Genomic DNA, 24,547 nt, shown 5'->3' with positions numbered 1-24,547 from the left:
AGTATCTAGTCCCCTAAAAATGACTCTGCCTTATTCACATAAGGCAAACTGCCACTTGCCTATTTTTACATGCAGCTGCCCCATCCTTTGGTCAGTTGTTTGGGTTTTTTTTTTGTTTGGTTGGGTTTTTGTTTGGTGGGTTGTTGTGCGTTTTTGTGCGTGTGGTTGTTGGTTTTGGTTCTTTTTTCTTTAAATATCAAGTTGTCCTGGGAGCCAACCGAAAATATACTGGTAACACTGACTGTATTTCTACTAAAAAGAAAGCAGAACACTTAACAAACAGTTAAGTGTAAACAGTCTTGCATTTTGGTGGATTAGTGTCATCTCTTACTCTGAAATTCAATATTAGTGGCTACAGGATAGTTGTGGACTGTCCTTCAAAAAAACACCCCATAATGCTATTAATTACTTGTCCAATCAATTTGGTTTGAAGATTTTTGCCATCCAACACTGAGTATCACAGGTTAGTCCAAAGCATAATTTTCAACTTTAAAACAGGCATAATATATTGTTGGGTGGAGTTAAAATAATCTAAGTTACTTGCAATTTAATTACTATCAAAATTTCAAAAAAAATCTTTTTATATTACAGTAAAACCAAACTATTTTTCTTCACAGGAGAGTGCTCTACCTCACCTGGTCAGAAACTCCTCTATTCTGCAACAGAATAAGAACATTTTATTTGCAAGCAACTTGGATACGTAATATTTCTAATTGTCTGCAATAATAAACCAGTCAGGAATCTATTTAGAACTAGTTTATTTAGAACTAGCATACAGTTCATAAATAGCTACTGCTTCCTCCAGACTTGTGACAAAGAAGTTTCACAATAAGCTTCTCTGGTTTTGGTATGTGTAAGAAGCACTCCCAAAGTCACTGCTGAGAGCAAACTCTGCACCAGATCTCAATCATCATTTTGCACTGGAGAAAGGCATAAACTGAACTCCAGTGAAAACTGGCCAAAAGAGAATAAGATATGCAAGCAAACTGCATGCTTTTCTACTCAGTTTCTTCCAGTTCAGATGCATCATTCAAACACTTGAAAGTTAACTTTTAGATGAGGGGTGTAAAATTTTTCATCAAATAAATACCTTGGGGAGATAGTTTTATCTTCTACTTGTGTGCATGGGGTTTAGATCAGATATATATATATACACACAACAAATATTATCAGAACAATGCAGCATGATTAGTCATGGCCTCCAAACCGATGTCAATTTACAGTAAAGAAATGGAAACCTGTGTATCCCTCTGGTTACCATTACCTTAAAGTTCGTGTGGTTAGGAAGTGTCTTAAAACCCTCAACCCACGAGCTGTAAGTAATGGGCCTCCTCAATTCTCTGATCCACAAATTCAACTCCAAACCAATTGTGTGGTTTGGATTGTAAAACTATGGTTAGATGCTAGAGATACAAATGAGACAACGTTCACCTAGTCCCTATTTTAGTGAAGACACTCATCTTATGAGGTATTTCAAACAGTGCAAAGTGCCCTCTCCAACTTTCCACAACTGTGAATTCAGGTTATCCTGCTTGTTCAACTTCAGTAAAGGACTGAATTTTCAGTACAGGAAAATAACATTGAAAAACAATAAAAAGAAACTGTGACGAGGAATAAAACATGCAAGAAGATTCTCAAAGCCCTAACACTTTTAGCCCTGAGCAGTTTAAAGAAAGTGAAGGCAGATGAGTAGAAGAAGTTGGCTGCTTTCTTGGAGTCAAGGCCATGTTTACATGAAGCAATAAAAGAAAACTAATCCCTACAGAAGGGGTACTGCTTCATTTTTCCCAGCCCCTCTTATTTCAGAACAGAAGTTTCACAGATCCATGAATATGGTGGCTTGCAGCTGGAGAGGCTGTCATTGAACAATGACAGCAGCTTTAATTTTCAATTAGTTTCTTGGCTCTGACGTTTGCTTGCTCAATGCGTTCCCTGTTTGTATCAGCCTGAAAGAGAGAAATTCATAGGTAATTTGCAGACTTGATGCAAAACAATTCAAAAATTCAAACTGACATGAACTTCTGAATCACAAGGTATCATCATTGTGGTAGAGAGAAGGAGAGCAACTTCTTTATGCTGGAAGTAATTTTTTTTTTCCCTAGACAGCATATGCTGTCAATTTTGGCAGAAACAACCAAGAGAAAAAGGTTTTACTATTTAGCTGACTTTCCAAACACAGCAGCTTGCCTCAGCTGGTCAGGAAGCATGTTAACAAAACAAGGGAATAAAAATTCTCTCCCAGGGTTTAGACATCTTAAGGACCTCTAGTTCAGACCTTGTTGCTCTGAACTAGAAGTAATAGTCAAAACTGGGCCTACAGAGATGATGTCAGATTTATTTTGCTTAGTGCAAATCCATAGTTTTTGTTCACATCCCCTCCAATCTCCTAGTGCTGTAACAATATGGTATTTGTAAGAACAAGCTTCAGATTTTATTATTGTTTAATTTACTATAATAAAGTATCAAAACACAGGTCACAGTATCTAGGTTGAACAAGTGTCAAAATATAGTTTTACTGAAAGGTATGGTAAGGAGTTTATAAGTAATTCTCCAATTATGCAGTGTGCTCTGGGGAATGTGCAGGAAGTGTAATAAGCACAAAATCAGCATTTGTCCTCACTGTGAGTGGAACTCCTAAGAAGCTCAACCTCTGCCAATTATTTGCCATTTCACACCTTTCTCTTGCAATGGGCTGGGCAGAGCACACTTGCAGTTCAAGTTCCTTCCTGCCTTTGGGGTCAAGGGGAGGGACAAAAATCCACTACAGAAAAGGGAGACTTTAATCTGTTAACAACACTTTGGAAACACCAATCTAGTTACCAGATCTTCTTCTAAGAAAATCTAAAAATTCTTTCTCAACCAGGATGTCTATAAAATAACTTCTACTCATTTCAGAATATGGGCATTTCAAAAATAGACTTAGCATTCTCATAAAGCTGCCATTTGAAAGAATCCTCCCCAGAACATATTATATATGCTTAATCTGTTTGGAGAAGCCAACATTTAACTAATAAAATGATACAAAAAACCCGAAAGTTACTATGACTAACTTCATGTTCAGACCATTTGCCTGTGCACCTACAAACTCCATTATTCCAAAGCTTTCCCAGCTCCAATATTAATTTGTCCACAAGAATTAAGGAAATTAATTACTTGTGGTTTACTTTATATTCATTAATGACTTTTTAAGAATTCCAGAAGAGCCTTGTTATTGTTAAAAATACCTATTCCCTACCACAAGAAAAAAAAAATTCCTCTGAGCAACAATCCCCGAGGTTTACCTCCAGTAAATGTTTGTACTTTTGATCCCATGAATTTCATTAATTTTCAGAGTAAGTAGTAATCTGTGCTGTATATTTAAGTTTCCTGACACTCAAGCATTTGAATTTTAAGCTATATACCCTATATATACCCGTATATCTCTTGCTCAAATCATTGCAACCTAGAGGATGGCATAACCTTACCACATATTTGCTGCAAATACAGTGAGCACATTCCTAATAACCTGTCAGTTACAGCCTCTGAACTGAAAGCAGAGAACACCTTTGACACTTACCTTTACATTTATCCGGTCTATTTGCTTATTCTGGGCATCAATCTCATTGCCCATGTCCAAAGCCATGTTTTTCAAATTCCCAAGAATGTTTCCAACTTGAGCAAGATTTTCATCCATTTCATCTTCTCTGGCATCATTGGTTATCCTGTTCAAATAATTAAGATATGTCTCAAGAATCAAGAACTTACTTTTATCTAGCCAAGATTTACTCTAGTAGAACGTGTTTGTTGCACTATGCATTAAAACCAAGGTATGTTTTTCCTCTTTTAAAACCCCCTGTATTTCAAGCAAGCATTCACCAAAAAAAAGAGTGCAAAGCTAGCCACTACCACAAAAATAGCCTTAAAAATTAAAGAGCTACCAGAAGTTTAAGATGTGAGTTTCTCTAAAATATAGTTTGACAGTAAGGGCCCTTGATATTTTAACAGTTTCCTCAGTAACTGAGTATTAAGCCTTATAGTTCTCACAACCAGCAACAGACTGACAATACCACCACTATGTAAAAAAAAAAAATAGAAGTGTAAGATGAGCTCTGCAATACTGAAGGTGTTTGCCATCTCCTTTCCATGAAGTAACAATTCCTCCAAACAGTAAAAAATTTTCTATTTAGCAACTTGACCTAAAATGTATCTGAAAGAAGCTGACAACTAGGAACAGGATTTGTGCATTTGAGATTGAGGAATATGAACAAGCAAACCTTGTAATATATCCCCCACTTGGGCCTCCAGAAGTCTGAGGCTGCTGTCGATTTATACTTCTTGGTTGCATGGAGATCACATGATCTGCTGAGTTCTCCGTTCCATCTCCCCAGGTTGCTCTGTATGCTTTGCTGGCCTCAAAGTTCTTTGTCCTACTCCACAAAAATAAAAAATCTGAACCACTCCATCAGAAATACGGCTTCCTGACTGAAATTCAGTATTAATCTAGAATTTTCAGAAACATTTGTCTTGTGTCCAAAAGAGATTAAATTTTGTACAGATAAAACTTTGTCTATATATTATATATATACAAGTTCATGTATCTTGACAGTACAAACACAACTGAGTTACTCTAAGGGCGGTGATTACTTTGGTCTTAAGCCTTAATACTAGAACAGTAATCTGCTTGAAGTAATACTTTACCAGAGGACAGAAGCTTATGACAGTCACAGGAAAGCTTACCCTGTCATAAAATAGAGTTGCATTTATAAAAGGAATTAATCTGGAGTCAAGATGAGTTATCTTTCAGGAAGAAATGCAGATGAATGCAAAACCTCTCTCAAACAAATACCTGTACTATGCAAGAAAACCATTAATTGCTACTGGTTTTTTTCATCAAACATTAAAAAAATTACTTGGCAACAGAAAAAATTAATGTTTCTCATGTTAACTTTGATTATGAACTAACAGTAGCCATAGTAGCTCTTTAAGTAGCTCTATTTTTCTGCAATTCAATTGTACTAGCTCCATTAAATCAATAAACCAACTTACCATTACACTTTTTCCATATAATTCATAGGAAAAAAAAAAAAGAAAGCACTCTGACACAAAGCAATCTCAAGAATCACAAAGCCACAAAAGCAAGAGGGGAAGAAAACCTAACAAAATAACCTTATCTAAATGCGGTGTGTTCTCACAAATCCTAAAGAACTTATTTTGAGAATATTCTCATGTTGACCTTGTTTTGTATCAAATTCAGGTTTTAAGCTAGACAACCCAGACACTGCCATTTTTCTGCTTCTTTACCTGTGAAGGGAAATCTGTAGCGTCTCTCACTACATCTAACTTTGCAATCACAGGCAATTTCTAGAGATATTGGTGCCTTTCAGTAACCTGGATGTTATACATTTGAAGAGTTGTGAAATTAGCTATAATGAACAAGTATTCCCCCTCATTCTACTGGTGTTTATGCATTCAATACGGGAAATTATGGTTCACAGGTCAGATCCTACAAGTAGTAATCCAGAATGAATATCTTGAGGGGAGAAACTAGGATAATTTCTCAGTTCATAATGTTGCACACAACAAAACTCTGAAGAAACCTAAATTAGTCAATTCTAGCTACTTGGACATACACAGACCTAATGATCTCTAAGTTTACTGCAACTAGATTGAGTGTTATATTTTACTCTCATTTATAGTAAAGCCATAACTGGAAGAGATCTTTGAGTGACTTGTTTCTGGAGAAGTGAAGTCTTAGGTGCCAGAGGCAACTGTGAGGACTTCATTAACAAAAAACAAGTGACCTGAAGACTAGCTGCACCTGTGAAGTAGACACCCAGAAAAAAAATTATTGTTCAACGTAAGCACAGTTAAGAAGTAAACTTCTCACCACCTATTTTTAAGAGCTGTTTTTCAAATTACTATACATTCACATTTCTCAAGTTTTGTTTCTGCAAAAGTAAGGCAATTTATACAGCCTGCCAAACCAGCAATGGCTCGAGCAGTTGCTCACCATTTCCACAGCTAATAATACCCTCTGTAGGAATGGACATTTTCTATTCACGTCAGTATTACAAAACATCACAGTCAAAAGGAGAGCCGCATGCAGACAGACATCATGCACGTGCAAGCACAAATGCAATAGAAACATCATTTCAGACAGCTGGTTAAATGTTCATCTGCACTAGGAACACTGACCTTGTCCTAAAATCCACTTTCACCAGTTTAAGTGCATACAGCTTCTTATCCTAGTCTTCATTTTTAGAAAGCAAGCATCAGTGTTAGGAGAGAATGGAGAAGAAAGCATAGTAAAGATCAACAAAAAGGTAAATTCTTATTAATACATAGATTGTATAACAGAACTGCCAGTATTTTGTGTTTTCATACAAAGCTTTTATAAATAATATAAGCCTAGGAGAAATTAAAAAAAAAAAATCAACCCAATAATTCAGCAAGTGTTCTGATTTAGCTTATTTAGCTTTATGCTTTTATGAAAAATATGAAAAGCTGTGGAGGTAATTGGTTGACAAGTCTGATATTGACAAAAGGGTTGGTGTACCAGTAGATATATCAAAGACACACACTCTTCTTTGCTGCCCTCTTCTCACCCATTTTTTTCTGTACTTAACTGTCCAGTTTCGTACACAACTACTTCTGTTCTCATTACCTGTGTACTTGGAGTGCCACAAGAGTGCACAAATTCTGAGTTTGCTCAAGGTCAATAAGTTGCTTAGCTTCAGTGTAATAAGACTATCAACTACAGAAAACAAAGACTGAGTGTGTCAAAATGCTCAAAGTCCACCAGCTTGAGCCAACTCATACAAAGCAGTAAGCACACCTATCCGGAGGTCAGCACATCTGCATTTTCAAGGGACTAAGGCACTAAGACTTTCAGCCTTAGAAGTCACATTCATATCTGTCCTAAATGACCTTAAAGTACTACTCTGTTGGTCAGGTAGACTCAGCTACTCCAAGGAACTTTTACCTCAACTTCTGCCACTTATCCATTGAATGATAATTGATTTTGCTTATGCTAAAGAGCAAAAACCAACAAATGCACACGTTATTCATTTTAGTCACCATACTCAATTTATGCCTCCTTCATTTGGAAGGGCTATGATCATATCCAATTAATACAAACAATTTGGTACTTTACTGCTTAAAGGTAAAGCTAGGACGCCATCAAAAATAATTCTGACATTGTTTAGGTTATTTACTTGTTTAAAAGTACAAATCAAGTGCCATACAAAAGACTAGATTACTCAACTGACAGATATGGCAGCTATAACACTGCTATTATAAAGGTACTGTGAAGCAGGTCTGCTTTATGTAGTCAGTAGTGAAAAGATTAAATCTTTAACACTGGTGTCTGCTCTGCTCTCCTACTCTCACCCTTCCTAAAGCATGACTATTTTTCAAATACATAGAGAACTAATATTAATTTCCTTCTCCAAAAGGAAATTAATTGCCTTGCTTTTAAATTAGTACAAAAGCACTGGTGTGAAGAAATTATTTTTGTAATCAGATTTCTAACAGACAGGTACCTGTAGCTATTTACAGTCCAATGCAGTCTTATTTGCATAGACATTCATAGTCTTCTACTAAATAGAAGCCTTAAAGAGATTAGGACACAACTGTGCAAGATGTTATACAGCAGCTATGTTTACAGTAGAAGGGACACAATGTATGGTTAGATACAAGTAAGCTTCAGCTACTCTCATACAATTTTAAAAGGATGCAGCTCTACAAGCCAAAACAATCAACTTTGGTAGAAATTCAGCATTTTTAAATTAGCTCTTTTATTAGTTAACATCTCCTGGAAGAGTAGATATTGGAAATATTCTAGAACTCCAGGCCCCAGTACCAATATAACTGACCTGTTACAAGGACAGACACAGAGCCCACAACATTTGTTGAGCTCTGTCAGTGTCTTCTCAGCTTCTCTCATGTCCTTATTTATCTGGTCCATGCCTTCTTCTATACGATTTAATTGTTCTAGAAGAGAAACAAGTAACCTGAATAAACATGGACTGATAGCAAGTTTCAGTTCTATCTATCTTTATACCAATACTAATGACTTTTTTCTTTCTTGCCTTCTAGGATTTAATTTTTAAGAAAGATATTCAGTGAGAGGCTTTGGTTACTACTTTGCAAATATCCTCCCTATCCTTAGGGGAGCATTTCTGTTGCTACTTTTAGAATAAATGCAGCTAGTTACATTCATGCCACAGTGGCAAGAAGCAGCCTCTGTACTGGAGCTGTATTACATTTTAACTATCATTACCTCTCAACTACTTTAAAACCTTTTTTAAATACTACAAATACATAGGAATAACTAAATAGGAAATCTCATTTTCACCTGAATAGTCTTTAATAATAAGCCTTTAGTTTCAGGAACAATTCTTTTGTGATAATTCTTTTCCTACACTGATTACATTCTAAGATTGGTTTTTAGTGTCAGGGAAGAACTTACCTCCTTGTTCATCCAGCATGCTAATAGTTTTGATGCCAACATCCTGGGACTGCAGAGAGAAATTTAGTTGCAGATATAAAATAAGATTGCAGCGCAAAATCAGAAGGTCTGGACAGTAAGTTTGATAATCCAACCAAGTTTATAATAAAGCACTGTACTGTAAACAACTCCTGTAGTAAAGCTATCAGAAGTCTTAAATTATAAGCTATGTTAGGCTGATAAGCACCTTACCTGTGACACTATCTCAATTAATGGGTTTTTTATGGCTTTTCTGTGGGGTTTTTCTTACATTACAGAAAGATGATAAAATTTATTGTAACTCTCAGACTGAACTAGCTGGAAAAGTAAACCTAACTGTGCTTCATTTTGAGAAGTAGCATTTGGTACATTCATCCCTACATCCTTCAAAAGGGCTTACAAGGCCTTTAATCCCGGGAGCTGGAGTGAAAGAAAGCAAAACAAAGCCTGCAAAACCATTCCTAAGAATTCAGCAGTGAGGAATATACTACAGCAGAGCTCTTTGCTGGCTCAGAGTCTTGGATCTAGCATGGAAGTTGCACCCATGCTTTACTGTAAACTGGCAGCATAGAATGAATCACCAATGTATACCAAAAGAAATTATGCTGGCTTATGACATGTTTTAACACTTGTGTGTGAGAAGTATTCATCAAGCTACGATGATTCAAATGCTTCACTGATAACAGCAGCATCTTCAGCAAGCCAAACTGTGCAGAGGAGTTGTATGAGATTGCTCACACAACTTCACTTCAATAAGTGATTTGTTTGAAGTCATGTAAAAGGGTGTTAAGAGTTTCATTATCAGTTAAAACTGATGAACAGATTGTAAGAAGATGTATGTAGAATTACTTGTTTAGAACCAAGAGCAGTCGTACTCTACTGCCCCACCCAACTGAGACCTACTGTCCTCATAGTGAAACATTTGCACTGTTCACAAAGTGAGCTAAAAGACAGATGAAAGATGTTATGAAAACCAAATTATGCAGCAGCCAAAGACATGACTGACCATCAGAAGACTTTTTACAACTAATCTGTAGCATTTGGAAATTAGATCCTTTTGCTTAAAATAGGTAAACAGGATATTGATTGATTCTTCTGTAATCTGATATATAAAAATCATGAAGGTTTTGTCATTCCAATGCAACTACTGAATTAAAGCAGCAGCTTCTAATGATGAAGTACGTGTTTGAGAAAGACAAAAAACTGTTTAAAATGACAGTTAACACGCTGCTTTTATACTTAATAAATCTAGAGAATTCAAAAGCTTTTTCTTACCTCAATGGCCAAGCCAAGAATCCTCCTTGTGCTTTCCAGAGACTAGAAAGAGAATTTTAAAATGAGTGCATTAATTACTTACATACATATTAATGTCTGAAAGCCCTCTCTGCCAGTTCACTGTAGTAAGGCAAAAGTATACAAAAGGTTCATCACCTTATCTACATTTAATATATGCTACAAGATGCTCATAGTGGTAGCACATTATTTTTTCTTGGTTTTTAGTCCTTGCTATTATTTCTCTTATCTTGTTGGAAAGTCATTATAAAAGATGACACATTCAAATGAATTTTAGTTAAATAAGAAAGCCATAAAGTATCAATACAATTTACAATGCTGTAAGTAACCAAATTCTATCATATCAGTAATCAGAACTGGGTGATCAGTACTCAGATCAGTAAATGATGTTAAAATTCAGCAGTTAAAATTCCTTCTTATTTTTACGAGTAGTCCTCACTCCAGTATTCACCAACTAAAGTGAAAATTTAAAACATTCAGCTACAACCTTGCAGAATAGCTATCCTGGTTTGTCTTTATTTTTAAAAGATATTCTAATCTTGTCAGACAAGTACTGTAATCCCAGATGTCTTCCTATAATATTTACCTCATCGGTGACCTGGTTGGCCCTCAGCTGAATTTCTTCAGGTGATAGCTCATCCATGATGAGGAAATACTACTTGCAAGTAATCACGTTAAAGAGAACCTTCCCCCTGTAATAGCAGATAACAAGCAAGCATCAGAATTATCCTTTCATCAGTATTTTGATTTGAAACTAGAAGATAGTTCCAAGAATGAGAGCCCATACATTTCGTTCTGCATAGTAAAACATCTCATTAGGACTAGAAGACACCAAAATAATTATTCAGCTGATATGACCCCACTGAGGAGCTAAAATAAATATAGGAACAATCAGTATAAGAAGCAGTTTTCTTTCCAAGATTTGGCTTCCTAAACATTTTTGAAAAACCTCTATTGTTAGATAGGTAAAAAACAGGAAGTAAGATCTTAAAATAACAAGCTTCTCCATGCTGGAAAGGCACATTGATTTGCCCAGTAATACAGAAATAAATTCATTACAACATTTAAGTTAGTAGAATAAACTTTAAAAGGTTTTTTTTCCATTTCTGTTGCAGATTTTCAAGAGTCAGAAAAAGGGGAAACATTTTCACAGATGAAACACCACCTAAAATGATCCCAAGTAACACTCTAGAAATGGCTGTTGTTACTGTATGGTGAATTCCTCAAATGCAAAAGGATCCACAAAAGTTTTAACTGGTATATCTGCAACTGTAGTAAAGGTTTTCTAATCCACTTTTCTCACAATAAACACGGGGTCATAACTGAAGTCCCAACACACCATGATTTACCTTTTGCTATAAACAGAAGATCGGTATTTTGCCTAAAATACAAGCTAAATGAGCAATTACATCAATAAGTGTATTCCTATCAGAGATGGGTTTTTCAGAGCTAAAAATCTGCACTTTGGTTGGAGGAATGGTAATAAAGCCAGCACTCCTAGCAATGGGAAAACAGAACTCACAAGCTACACAAGAATTTAATGAGATAGCACATAACCTGAGAAATAAGAGGATATTTTCCCCAAAAAAATTTCCCCCTTAATTTTAAACTAATCCTTGATCTTTCACATGAGTAGCTTGCAATTAAGTTCATGTTACCCATGGATATAATTCCAAACATCCTGCTTGACTTGATCCATTCTCCCCTACCAGATCAGTCTTTTAGAATATATAAGTAATTGCTCCTAGGAGGGTAAATTTATGCAGATTTGCCCAGCTGTTACCCCATAGCTCTTTACAGAAAGTGTGCATAACTGTAATGGTGAACTGAAATCAAGACACCTAAATCTCTTACAGCTGAAATACTTCAAGATTTTAAGAATATTTCAGCAGGTTTGGTCTTCAGCACCTAGCACAGCCTAAGACTATGATTCTAGGAGATTTTTTCTAAAGTAGATGTTATTTAAAGTTTTTTGCTATATATATATATTTTAAATCAAGATATTCTCACACAAGGCCTCTAAATAACTCTGTTTTCAGTAGTCCAATTTCAGTGTATAATCAGTGAATTATCTTTTCATTCACAGGCTTTGGGAACGCCCTTCAAGCTGATTTGCACAGCTAAGGACCAGTAAACCTGGGAAAGGGAGGAAAGTACCTATTTTCACTGAATTAGATTAAGCAACCTCTCTGGACAACCTGTTCCAGTGCTCAGTCACCTGCACAGTAAAGAAGCTTTTCCTCTTATTCAGGTGGAACTTCCTGTGTATCAGTTTCTGCCCATTGCCTCTTGTCCTGCTGCTTCACACTACCACACAGAGCCTGGCTCCATCCCCTGACACCCTTCCTTGAGATATTGGTAGACACTGATGATGTCCCCTCGCAGTTGTCTCTTCTTGAGGCTGAACAAGCCCAGCTCCCTCAGCCTTTCCTTGTAGGAGAGATGCTCCAGTGTTTTAATCATCTTCGTAGCCCTCCACTGGACCCACTCCAGAATCTCCACGTCTCTCTGGTACTGAGGATCCCAGAACTGGACACAGCTCTCCAGATATGCCCTCAGCAGGGCTGAGCAGAGGGGCAGGATCATCTCCCTGGGCCTGCTGGCAATGCTCTTGTGATGATCCCCAGGATCCCATTGGCTTTCTTGGCCACAGGGGCACTGCTGGCTCAGGGCCAGCTTGTTGTCCACCAGAACCCCCAGGTCCCCCCTGGCAGAGCTGCTCTCCAGCAGAGCAGCCCCCAGCCTGTGCTGGTGCCTGGGGTTGTTCTTCCCCAGGTGCATTTCCCTGCATTTGCCTTTGTTGGATTTCAGACAGTTCTTCCCTGCCCATCTCTGCAGCCTCTCGAGGTCCTTCTGAAGGGCTGCCCAGCCCTCTGGGGTGTCAGGCACTCCTCCCAGCTTTGTGTCATCAGCAAACCAGTTCCAACAGCTGACAGACAGGCTTTGTGCTCCCCTAGCTTGCTCATATCTTCCTGAATAGCTCCACTGCCAGGCAGCAAGAAGTTCTATAGAAATGCACAGCATTCCATCACTTTTGCCCTAAATTAATAGTATTTGGTCTTGAAACTGTTCATAAATTGACCTAACAATGAAGAAATCCAGCTTCAAGATGCGGAAGAAAAACCCTTCCAACACAGCAGACACAGAGGGAAAAAAAGTTACTTCCAGGATTCTTCAGAGGTGAGGTATGCATGTGCTTGTCTTTTAATGCTCATATTTGGACATCCTGTAGTGCTTTGCCTCTTGTGAGGTGAAACCATAATTTAAAGTGATAGCTCATATAATTGCTAGGATAAATGACCTGTGTGTGAGTAAGCTAAGTAAAACCATTCAGAACACTTGGTTAATAGAAACATTCTTACAACCTTTTATCATAGATAAAGGATTCAGCTATCTGTTAAACTTTTCTGATAATTTTTTGAGGTCTTATGTCACTGAAAAGTGATGGAACCTTTCTTTCTTTCTCTAGACTTACTTGCAAGCTTACCCACCTTCATTTTTCAGACATTGCTATTAGAGTATGTAAAACAAGACATATTCAGATTACCTCATTAAGACAGGCATAAGAAAGCATGTTCTTTGAATTAGTTTGATCATAATGTCAGTTTAAAATGGAATATCCGAGCCAAATGCATTAGACTCAAAAACCCCACAGTTTTATTCCTGTTAGTTTGCAGCATTGCTTTGGCAAGCACAGACACAAACCTACACAGTGGCTCTGCAGAGGCCACCAGTGCCTTAAGGCAGAACAGAAAAGCACATTCCCTAGGCAATAAAGACTTCTCACCAAACAGCAGTTTAAAACATAAAAAAAGCACACAACACTAACTTAAACAAAACATTTCCAAAACAGGCTTTTTCCAAAGATGTAAATACACACTCAATAGTTGCAGGCCTAATTGGAACAGCTGAACATAGCCAGTGCCTTTCATGCAAGACACCTCAAAAGAAATTTTAACAGCCAAGACGAGACCATTTGTGTTGAAATAACTCAGCTGTTCCAACAGAACACTGAGCAGTAATAATGAGAAGGATACTCGCTTCCCCACCTTTCTGCCTAGGAATCCTAAAGCATGCTTTGAGGTATTCGTCTCTTATGCCCATGGCATATGACAAATTTTTTTTATACATGAGGCACTAGGATTACTCAAAGACAAAATATACAGAGAGAAAAAACTTGATATGGCTATAACATTTGGTATGATATCATTTGCTAATGCAAGCATTTAGTTTAATATTGATGCTCAATCTCTATTTTCTTGCTTTCCCTCTCCTACCATTTAAAAAAATCCTAGCCACAAAGTAACCAAAGTCAAAAAAGCCTACAAAGATATTTCATAATTATAACAATATTCTCCTATTTTTGCTTAATTTTCTTTCTAGACCGGCAAGTTTCAAACAAGAATCTAATGTGTCTAGATAAAAAGCAGTACTCCTTTAAGGAAGGATGTGATGCCAGCTTTGTTTACTTTTTGTTATCAGTTTTCTGCAGTATTTGCTCAGTTAAACATTTCAGTACAACTCCCCTTCTGCCCCTTTCATAGGAAGGCCTGATACCTGCAGAGTATGCAAAACTAAACTTGCTACAAAAATGTGTTTTCTTGAAGTAACTGAGCTCATTAAACTTTCATACTAGGAAACAGACTACAAGACATTCATTACCTTAACTATCACTGTCTTATAAAAAGGAAGATTCATTGAGAAATCAGAGCAGCAAGGAAATAAATGCATGGCCAGCAAATCATAAGGACCTGATTTTTAGTGCCATGCTTTATTTGGAAGACTATGCAGGAGAGACAGTTCTTTGAAATTCCAATTCCAACCCAAAGCTTTAGATCTCTTCACAAGACTACTCATGTTGGGCTAAGCCATCCTGTAAGTTCACCACTAAAATACATATCATAACTAAGACACTGCTGCCCAATCCCAGCGAGGATGGATTAGGCTTCAGTTACTTCTGTCTCCTGAACAAGAGGAAACAAACTTATGTCTTTTTTCTTAGCACTTACTATTCATTTAGTCATGGCTTCAAAAACCCTGGAAACCTTTCAGTTCACTCTCCTATGTGAAGTTGTTAGGCTGGAGAAGACTGAGAAAAAGATGAAGCAAAGGTTATTGCAAAATAACAAGGGATACAAATAACGAAGGACACAATAATCACTTTTCATCATGGTCCATTCAAAAAATGACTGGCTTAGAGATCTTAATTTTGTTAATCGACACCCGCAGATCAGCTGAAGCATTTTAGTGGGTTCTTTGTGTAACTTGAAAAAGCTAGAAGGTGACACAGGCTGATGTGAGCTATGAGCAGATCTCTATAAGCAGGAGGGTGATCCTGTGAGAGTACAGTGCAAATTTTTGCTTGGGAAAAGCACTACTCACATTTGTGGTGGATCAGTCCCAAGCACTGAGTTCTGTCCCAGTCCCAGCTACTGAACTGAGAGCTAACATCTGCCAAGGCAGAACTTTCATAGGGTGAGAGGAGCAAATTCAGTGTTAGGAATACCCTGGCGCATTTACATGTCCCCAGGTTTAAATATCCCCTTGAGATCAAAAAGCTACGGAAGTATCACTTCATCCAACAGCAATTCACTGGCTGGGTTTCCTGAAAATAGGCACATTGAGAACTCTGGGGGGGGAGGTAATAATCATTTGAATGGAAGATTCAAGATAAAAGCATTGAGATAAAATTAAACCTTCAGATTAATGCATTGCTGTAAGCAGCCAGCAATAACAATCATCTCTGCCACCCACCTTCCCAGAGCACATTGTAAAAAATTAACATGAAATCTCTTTTTTGTTGTCTGTCTCATTGGCCTAAAATATTCCAATGCAGCACTAAGGGTTTTTCTTGCAAGTGTTTTCTTTTTCATTCAGAATTACTTGCCAATTGGAAGCCAGCTATTTATACCAACACACTCAATTTCCAATGTAAACAAGTTTCAAAAGCCATTACAACAGTGACTTTGCATAGCATTTTAAAGTTTTTTTTCAATACCAATAATCTTCTGGGATTTATAAGACACTTCCACGGTAATGAAAGCTATAGTAGGCAAGTTACATGATTTAAATAGCTTTTCTTCAGCATTTAGCTGAGATGCAATTCCAATGCTTATTGGCTCTAGGAAAAAAAAATTTCTTGCTTTATGACAGTCATAGCACAATAAAGCTGTGCTGTCCAAACTACTCAAAACCCTTACTGATCTTTATGAAATTAAGTTAACTGCAGGGTACCACAAGGCCTGATAAAGTGCTTTCTCAACTCCAGTTACACTGTCCACACCTGGACAGAGAGAGGCTGACAAAAGCAGTAAGTTTTCTAAAGCCAGACACTTGCACCAGATCAATATTGTTTTGATTGCTGGCACTTTCAGAAACTCATCCTGAATAAGACTTTTGTCCTGCACCTCTGGCTGTTCTGAAGCAAAAGTTCTGTACCTCTGACAGGCTAAATGCCTTTCAGAAATTTGTCATATATCCATTGCCATTTGCTACATATCATAAACTAGTTCCTTACTCACCATCTGAAGGTCCTCTGTTTGCACCCACCCCTTTTGCTGTGAAGTTATGCTTTTAATCAATATCACAAGTTTCTCTTCCTCTTTCACTGATAATTTGTAAACAGGGGGGGAGAAGGAAATAGCCTATCCAGTGCATCTACAAGTAAGATTGAGAAATACAGACTATGCCTTCTTACTACAAAGATAGGAACTAGCTGGTGATACAACCCGGCTGTTGCAGCAACTAACTGAAAGCCAGTTCCTCATGAGCTGTATTTTTAGCTGTCAGTGAATTGGTACAGCCTCAGGTGATTGTGGATGCTATCAGCTCCTTCTCTTGTAAAGGAAGCTGTTGCCTTCCCCAAAAGATGGAAGAATTCATGAAACAATATTTGTAGATATGTGAGTGTTAAGTATGAGCTTGCTGTGCATGCTTGCAAAGGTCAAAATTAGACAGTTTATTGGACAGCTTTGTGTTTAGTGATGGAGATTTTTTTGGTCTCTCAACTTCTTCATAGCACTAATACAGAAAAGTTGGTTTTTAAAAACTCTTCCTTAACACAAACAGCTATCCTACTTGCTAGTTAGCTGAAACTCAGCCCAGCTAATGCAGGGTGGCACAAGGTATCAGCACCAGAATGTACTCCCCCAGATTATTATGTCTACGAGATAAATGAATAAAGCATCTGTGGCCCTGGAGGAAGAGGCCAGGGCCCACGACCAGGACACTAGTCTGCATGCTTCCTGCTTTCTCTTATCAGCTTCCTGAACACACTGCACAGAGGCGATAGCACAAAGAATAGGCGCTACCAACGCCACCTCCTCCGGGCAGTGTGTTCAGTTCTGCACTCACCTCAACAACTCATTTTTGTCCCTGAAAAAGCCCCGGGAAACCTCCTCCGAATCAGACACTGGCCAATACAAATTCACAGTCAAACTTTGACCCACTTACTGACAGGAAGAGATTCCATTTCTCCTAAAGACCAAGCTGTGCTATGTAATAACTTACTTCAAAAACTACAGAGCAGAGGAGGTCAAGCGTATAGACTGGCTCCTAGACTGCCAGTAAGCAAGAAAATTATGAATTACATCAATCAAGCAAGCAATTGATATCACAAGAGGCTTTGCTTTGTCCCTAAAGACCTTTCTACATAGCTGTTCCCTCTACAGCACAGAATCACGTTTGTTTATGAAGGGGAAACAAAGCAACATCCTTAGTTCTAAACCCAGAGTAGCTAGTGCTCTTTTCAAGGGGACACTAAAAAAGAAAAAAAAAAAAAAAGAAAAGAAAAGAAAAAAAAAGAGGCAAATAGTTAGAGAAGTTGCATAAAGAAATTTCCAAAGTTCCTTTAGGTCGTTTACTTAAGAGTGTCAAGTCATGTGCTGACTTCCCATTAAGTGAAACAGAAAGAGAAAAAAGGGGAAAAAAGCGAAAAATAAAGCTGACTCGTCAGTAGCTTCCCAGAAGGACCAGGGGCACCGAGACGTACAAGTGAAAGCAGCACAAAATGCACTTCATTGCTTATTGCTTACTACATTAACACTACAGCATCTTACAGATTAGTCTAAAGGCAGCAGGACACAGTATATAAGTTTAAGAAGAAATAATAAGAAGTGGGTTTTCTCCCGGACTCTACTAACAGCGCAATTCACGGGCTCCCGCCAAGCAAATAAAAACCACCTGGACACGGCACTGCCGCCCCCGGTAAGGGCGCGCCCACGAGGCCTCCTCGCACAGGGGGGCGGGCGCAGCCCACAGCTGAGGCGGGGGCTGGGCGGGCCCCGGCCAGGACCCCCGGCCAGGACCCCCGGCCAGGACCCCCGGCCAGGACCCCCGGCCAGGACCCCCGGCCAGGACCCCCGGCCGCCCCGTTACCCCGCGCTGCCGACACACCACGGCAACCGCTGGGCCAGCGCGGCTGGACCCGCCAGGCCCGCCTCGCCCCGCAGAGGCCCCCGGCAGCCGCAGCCCGCCCCGCACAGGGCGCCTCGCGGCACGGAGGAGAACACGGACCGGAACAGACAGCCTGCCGCCCTACCAGGGGCGCTGCACGGTGCCAAAACCCAACCCGCCACACACCTACCGGCGCCGCCACCGCCGCTCCCTCACGCCGCGCCGGGCCGCCCCTTTAAGCTCCCATGTCCCGCCCGTCCCCGCTGCCGAGCGCCGGCCGCGCGCGTCACCGCCGGCCCCGGAAGCGCGGCCGGCCCCGCCCGCTCCGCAGCGCTCCCAGTGTGGGCGGAAAGGAGCCGCCCCCGGCGCCCGCAGAGGGGTGGAACGCCGGCCTGTGTGCAACAGCATGGCGCCACGCGAGGGTTGCCGCCCGACTTCCCTCCCCCTTGGGGCAGACGGTGCCTAGGTGTGGGGTGTGCACGGTGTCAGTGGCAGGTGTGGCTGCCTGTGTGGCGGCCCGCGGTGCGGCTGCGCTGACCGGAGCTGCGGCAGCAAACAACGCAGTACAAAAGTGGCCCTACTTGTATCAGTGAGGTTTTTCTCTAGTTACTACTCTCTGCTAGGACGATGCGTGTCAGCTCTCTTCTGTCACCAGCGGAGAGAAGGGGGCAGAAAGGCAAAGCTGCTGTTCGAAATCACCGCCCTCATCCTTTGTAGCTGAACTCCGCAGCCTTTCCTGAGGTATATCCCTTGTCGGGTGTGGGTAAGTTCTTCAGGCTGCTGTCAGATCCCGTGCCTGCTGTAGGGCTGTAAGCGCTCTAAGTACAGGCGGTAGCTTTCACAGCATCAGGGCCTGCATCAGCTAACGTGGCTCCTAGTCGCTCTTCCAGTGAAACTGCTGCTATCTCAGAGCTGGGTCTTGGTTTCCCTCCTCTCTCAGCATCTCGGGATGCTCCAAGCCCCAGTGGACTTTGGCCTCCTGAAAGGTCCCGGTGCAGTAAGGCTTATTGCACACTGCACAGCCCATGCCTTCTGCTCCTGCCTTAAAAATCGCCCCTGGAGCAGCTTTTTCGGGCGCAGCGGCCCCGGCCGGTCCGGCCCAGCGTGCAGTCCACGGCGTCTCGCTGCTGAGGTACCCGCGGTCTGCAGCGTCTGATTTGTAGACCGGTAACACGTGGCACTGTGCGTGTTGAAAGCGCTGCACTTACACAGAACAACAATAACGTTTATTACCATTATCTGTTGGGAAATGCCCCCAGCCGCCCGGTGCCGTCGCCATGAAGTTCTTTCTCCTGCCGGGTGTCCATCACCGTCCGGCCGCCGCCAGGACTGCATTTCCCGGCAGGCCCCGCGGGCACGCAGGCGTGCCTCCCAGCGTGCAGCGCGGCCGCCTTCCCGCCGGCCCATTGGTGGGCCGTGCTGCGGCCCCGCCAAACCGCGCGCAGTGTGCGGGCTGGGCCCGGTGCGGGCGCCGTGCGGGCAGCTGGTCCCGGCGCGGTGGTGGCCGGGCCTCCTCGCTCCCACCGGGGCATGGGCTGCCGGGCCGCTGCCCTGGAGAGGGGTGCGATCCGTGAGTACCGGGGCTGCACGGAGCAGAGGGCTTGGGGTGCGTGTGGCGGCCGGGGGCGATGGGGGTTGCCCCGGCTCTGGCGGAGGGGGCGGCCCATGGAGGGCAGCAGGGCGAGCCCGGCCTAGAGGGGCTGCGGCAGCGGACGTCTCGCCTCGGGGCGGGCATGCGCTTTGCTTTGCCTTGCCCTGTGAGCATCCCCTATTGCTGTAGGGATCCCTGGACTTTGATGCCCTGCTGTATAGCAGCTTCTTTAGAGCGGAGGACTCTCTGTCCCAGGTGTGCAGCTGCCCTGCTGCCTCTTCATACTTGACAGAAGTGTTTCCCGGGACGACGCATGACCGAGCAGAGAGTCGCTTAGTTGCCTTCCTCATAAACAAATATCTAAAAATGTGTAGTGAAAGTATGTATGAGTTAAGTGATAAATATCTGGTAACTTATAAGGAATGGGACTGACAGCGTGAAACAAGTCATAATAGCATGATGAAATATGAAGTGTTTTAAAGTAATCATTCATCATTGCACACGGAGTAATTGAAATCCAAACTTATATTAAGAACTGTTTGGGTATGCATATGAACGTCAATTTGTAAAAGTTTATGAAACGTTGGATACCAGTGGCATTGATGATTAAAGTTCATACTTCAGTATACTTCGTTGATGGAGGTTTGGTAACAATCTTGTCAAGCAAGTAAAAACTTTCACCTTCCCTCCTACACCTGATGAAGTGCAACTTTAAAGAACAGATAGGTTCTGAGGTGGAGTGACCTGAGAGAGAAGAGAATTGAGAGTTTGTGGACTTTGGTTTAAACATGAGTTTCTGGGCTTGCATTTCCTCTATCTCTGCTGCTTATTGATGTTTTTCAGTTATTTGCTGCTTCTTTCAGTTGAGCCTCAATTACTGCATTAAACGAATTGCCTGTTTTGCTGAACTGACAGATCCTGGCCTAAAAAAAACCCCAAATACTTCCAAAAATTTGATTAATAGCTTTGCTGAAGTTTAGAAGCTTATTGCCATTAGCACTGCAGTATTTGGGATTACTGTTGCAGGCTCTAAGGGCCAATGCAAAGTGTCTCTGAAACTTTTTACCTTGGAAAATAGATTTCTATCCTGAAGTCCCTCCTGTTAAAAGCAACTGAATTAAATTTTGGGGTTTTTTTAAAGTCTTTGCTTGACTTAAGCTGAACTGGCAGTACAAGGCAGCTGTACTTGGACTGCTTTGTATGTTCCACTAATGACTGATTTTTATACGTAAAGTTAGCTAAATAGGTGCCATATACTCTGGCATTTTCAATTTGGAGCAAGACATTGCTTTTACCCAGATTTATGTTTGTATGTTACCTAAGTCAGTTTGGTCACTGTGACCAAACTTCAGGTAGCTTCTATTCCCTATGTTCAAAAATGTCACATATTTGAAGAGATGTCAGCTAAAGACATCTTAATTCCTGCAGGGCTGTGAATCTAGTACAGAGTAACAGCAGTCACCATCCTCTAAATGTACCTAAATTGTGTGCAGATGTACTACAACTTGTAGCATCTAGGTAAAATGGAAGTATTTTTCTATCAATTTTCTTTCCACCTTATCTTGTAAAGAAAAAAATCGTAAGATATTGAGAATAAAATTTAATTATGTTCAGAATCAAATTTAAATTGTTAAAGCCCTTTTTAACATCTGGTAATCCTCTTCTGTGAACTCTGCCACCAGATGGTGTCATAAGATTTGAGGTGTTATCTGACTCAAGCTTATTCTAACACAGTAAGAGGATACTTTACCTTATATGTAACTTGTTTTTATGAAACTGTGTTTCATATTTGTGATGTAAGGTGTTTGGGTTTCTTTTATCAAGTCCTAGACTATTTCACATTTTGATCCTATTGTGGTAGAGCTGCTGGTGTTCAGCCCTGGCACAAACTGCATTACAGAGATATGATAATTTAGGCAGAGCTCTGTATTTCTATTACCTGGCCATTAATGACTACTATCTTAATGAGTGAGATCTTTAACTTGAATTTTCTTGGCATGAAAGCTCTTTATACTGAAGAGTGACTTCAGTACCTTAGTTTGAGTGCTTCAAATCACTCTCCAGTGATTCTTCATACTCTGTAATGACACTATAGATAGAAGAAGCCCAGTTACTTCATTACTGAATGCTCTCCCTGCTTGTTCTCTTGTGTCTATACAGACCTTTCTTAGGGAGTCTGAGTTATTTTGACAAGGCCAGGTACCTGCTTGTGTGGAACTACAATAGATGGGATGTATAGACTAACCTGTTTTGATGTGGCTTTTGAGTCCTTGTTTTTAGTATCAGTGAAAGAGATGTCATATGCATACCTGTGAAGGATATTATGAGCTTAAATAGCCTAGGAAGGGGAAAAATTATACAACTAAATGTTACAGGAATAAGTGTAAAATTAAGTGTTGGGTATTTCTGTCATTCTTATAAGGGTCTGTAAAGCGATGACCCTTTATAAAGTGACTCGAGGTTACCAGAATAAGCTGATGTGAATTATTTTATAAGTCACATAAATATTTGAATTACTCGTTTTAAATATTTAAACCTAATATTTAATTAGTTTCTTTTCCCCACATCTTGTGGATCGCTGCTTCTTAGTAAGACTTGTCTCAGTCATTATCAATTATGTTTGAGGTAACAGTAGTAGGGATATACAGACAACTCCTTTCTCCTGAGGGTGCTGAGAGGGGTCTTAGCTGGAGTACTGTGTCTGGTTTTGAACAGTTCTTTTAAAGTGCTTTAGACAGTTTGGAAAGGGGAATAGCTATTTTAATAAGCCCTGGAAATGTGATGTTTGAGGAAAACATCTGGCAAAAAACAAAATTTGCATATGCCTTAAACGAAATGGGGAGTGTGGGAGAAAACAGGAGCTTTCCAGATATGTGGATTTTAGGTGTTCTAAATGACAGCATACGGCAATAATGCTGAACAGCTCTCCATTCCAGTTTGGACAGAATATATTCCTGAGTCTTCTGGTGTGTGAAAAGCTCTTGTGAATAAGGTAGCAATAAGGCATTTAGGCTCACTAGAGAGGAATTATCATCTCGATTTATAGCAATGAAAACTTATTTTGTATATTAGGAAATTACTAGCATTGCTTATGTATAGGAGTTGGAAAGATGTGTTTTGGTTGTGGCTTAAAGTGTATATCTTCCTCTGGTCTGTGCCCTGTTCTTAGATTTACCTGAAATAAAAACAGAAGTCGGTGAGAACTGTGTTCCTGCCAGGTGTTCTGTGCTGGTCTGTTTAAGCTATTTTTCTGTGATGTCCTTATCTCCAGCAGACTTTCCCTGTGTACTGTAAAAGTTCCAGCCATACTCATGGGATAGCATTCAAACAGTTTCTGCTAGATGTTTTCTAGGCCAGTTAGTGAAGTAAATTTTATTGTTTTAACAGGATCTTAAAGAACTTTGATCTGTGAAATCACTCTTCTTTCCTGGCTCGATGCCAAATCAGTTGAGCACTTGTCTGCCCAGTTATAACATTTGCTGTGTAGTGGTGCTGCTTCAGTGTTCAGACGTGTATAGTTTGTCACATGTCACAGAATAAAATTAAATCTTGAAAAGTAGGCAGAAATTTACCTTAAAAGCTTTACTTCTGGTACAAGTATTTTAACTTCTAGAATGTAATACAGTTTTCTCCTTTGCCCTGTAAAAATAAGAAACCAATTACAAAGTGGTTTGTGGAGTGCCTGACAGTGTGCTGGAGGAGAATCATGCTGTTAGTCATGACTTAGCTTTAGTAAGTCCTTAAGTTTTTGTTTGTTGCCTGGGTTAGGTTGCACAGATCAACAGCTCAGAAGGAAAGTTAGTGCCTCACACATGTGCCCAGAAGGAGGGGTTAAGGTGGTTAGGAGGAGTTATGGTCTAGTGAGGATGCATGGTGAATTCAGGTGCTTCAGGGACAATGAATCGTGGAATGGAAGATAGTCTGTGAATGACGATGCTTTATGTAAATTCTGCTGGAGGTGATGAAATTGGAGCACAGGGCTCTGTATTGTTACTATTACTGTTCTACAGTTCAGCTGGCATGTGTGCAATTGGCTGCTGCAGGAGAGAAGTCAGTGAGGCACTAAGGAGTGACATCTCCACGAGGAGCTGAGCGTGTGCTGGGCATGTTGCTGCAGAACATTCTGCAGGGTGAATTTGTAGCCTCCTGTTGTTCTCAAGTGTTGAGTTTCCACTGCTCTCTGTAGGGACATGCAGCATTTAGGCAGGCCTTTAGACAGGCCAGCACTGCTGATCTCTTTGAAGCCTCCTGAGGATTTCTAGGCAGCTGGGATGCCAGGCTGCACACCCCACTCCATGGCACTTGTGGCTTTATATAGTCAGGGTGTTCAGCCACTAATCTGTAGCAGATTTAATCTTGACATACATTTTTAATGTATGTTATCCGGTAAGTAATACATTGAGTAACTGTGGACAAATGGATGTTGTAGCAGGAAGTAGTCTAATGCCTAATTTTCTTTGTAGACTATTTTTAGTTGTGAGGAAGGTTCTCCAAAATCTCTGTAGCAGGCTTGCTCAGTTTAATTAAAACTGCATGGTGTTTCCAAGCTCTGTACAGGTGCAGGCTATAGGAAAGCTGTGTTTACATCGCATAGTTGTAAAATGCATCCCTTCCTTTTAAAACAAACGAATAAATCACCCATAGAGCAGTTACATTCCCTCAAAATACAAAGTTGTTGTAATATCTCATTTGTTTCAAAGGCTTTACATTTTGCTCTTAACAAGTGTTCTTCTTTTTATATCGTGGTGGGATCTTTTTGGCAAAATCTTATCTTTGCTTGCAATTTGCTCATTTTTTAGAGT

At 40.3% G+C, this 24,547-nt stretch overlaps 2 protein-coding genes across 7 annotated transcripts in view; one reads left to right on the top strand and one right to left on the bottom strand.

The window, feature by feature from the left end:
- Nucleotides 1-1,808: 1,808 nt before the first annotated feature.
- SNAP23 (synaptosome associated protein 23) lies at nt 1,809-19,486 on the bottom strand. 3 transcript variants are annotated; one of them, XM_063398613.1, is made up of 8 exons: nt 19,388-19,486; nt 10,347-10,452; nt 9,743-9,784; nt 8,450-8,498; nt 7,854-7,971; nt 4,254-4,406; nt 3,557-3,701; nt 1,809-1,946 (listed from the first exon to the last, which is right to left on the bottom strand). In XM_063398613.1, the coding sequence occupies exons 2-8, from the start codon at nt 10,401-10,403 to the stop codon at nt 1,881-1,883; spliced, it is 630 nt and encodes a 209-aa protein (XP_063254683.1). In that variant the 5' UTR covers nt 10,404-10,452; nt 19,388-19,486; the 3' UTR covers nt 1,809-1,880. The 3 variants fall into 3 exon arrangements, with proteins under 3 accessions (XP_063254683.1, XP_063254681.1, XP_063254682.1); XM_063398611.1 differs by lacking the exon at nt 19,388-19,486 and adding an exon at nt 18,345-18,474; XM_063398612.1 differs by lacking the exon at nt 19,388-19,486 and adding an exon at nt 18,341-18,463.
- Nucleotides 18,788-24,547, top strand: part of ZNF106 (zinc finger protein 106) — a 39,386-nt gene continuing 33,626 nt past the window's right edge. For 2 of the 4 annotated variants that reach the window (XM_063398601.1, XM_063398598.1), the window contains exon 1: nt 19,557-19,724. The gene's annotated coding sequence lies outside the window, so the exon portion shown is untranslated. Of the gene's footprint in view, nt 18,918-19,556; nt 19,725-24,547 lie in introns of those variants that run through there. The other 2 variants (XM_063398599.1, XM_063398600.1) reach the window with 2 other exon arrangements.

This window comes from Prinia subflava, chromosome 5 (genome assembly GCF_021018805.1).
Source record: "Prinia subflava isolate CZ2003 ecotype Zambia chromosome 5, Cam_Psub_1.2, whole genome shotgun sequence".
NCBI classification, from domain to species: Eukaryota; Metazoa; Chordata; class Aves; order Passeriformes; family Cisticolidae; genus Prinia; species Prinia subflava.
The sequence above is the reverse complement of the archived record's forward strand: the minus strand, read 5'-3'. Positions and strand labels throughout refer to the sequence as shown.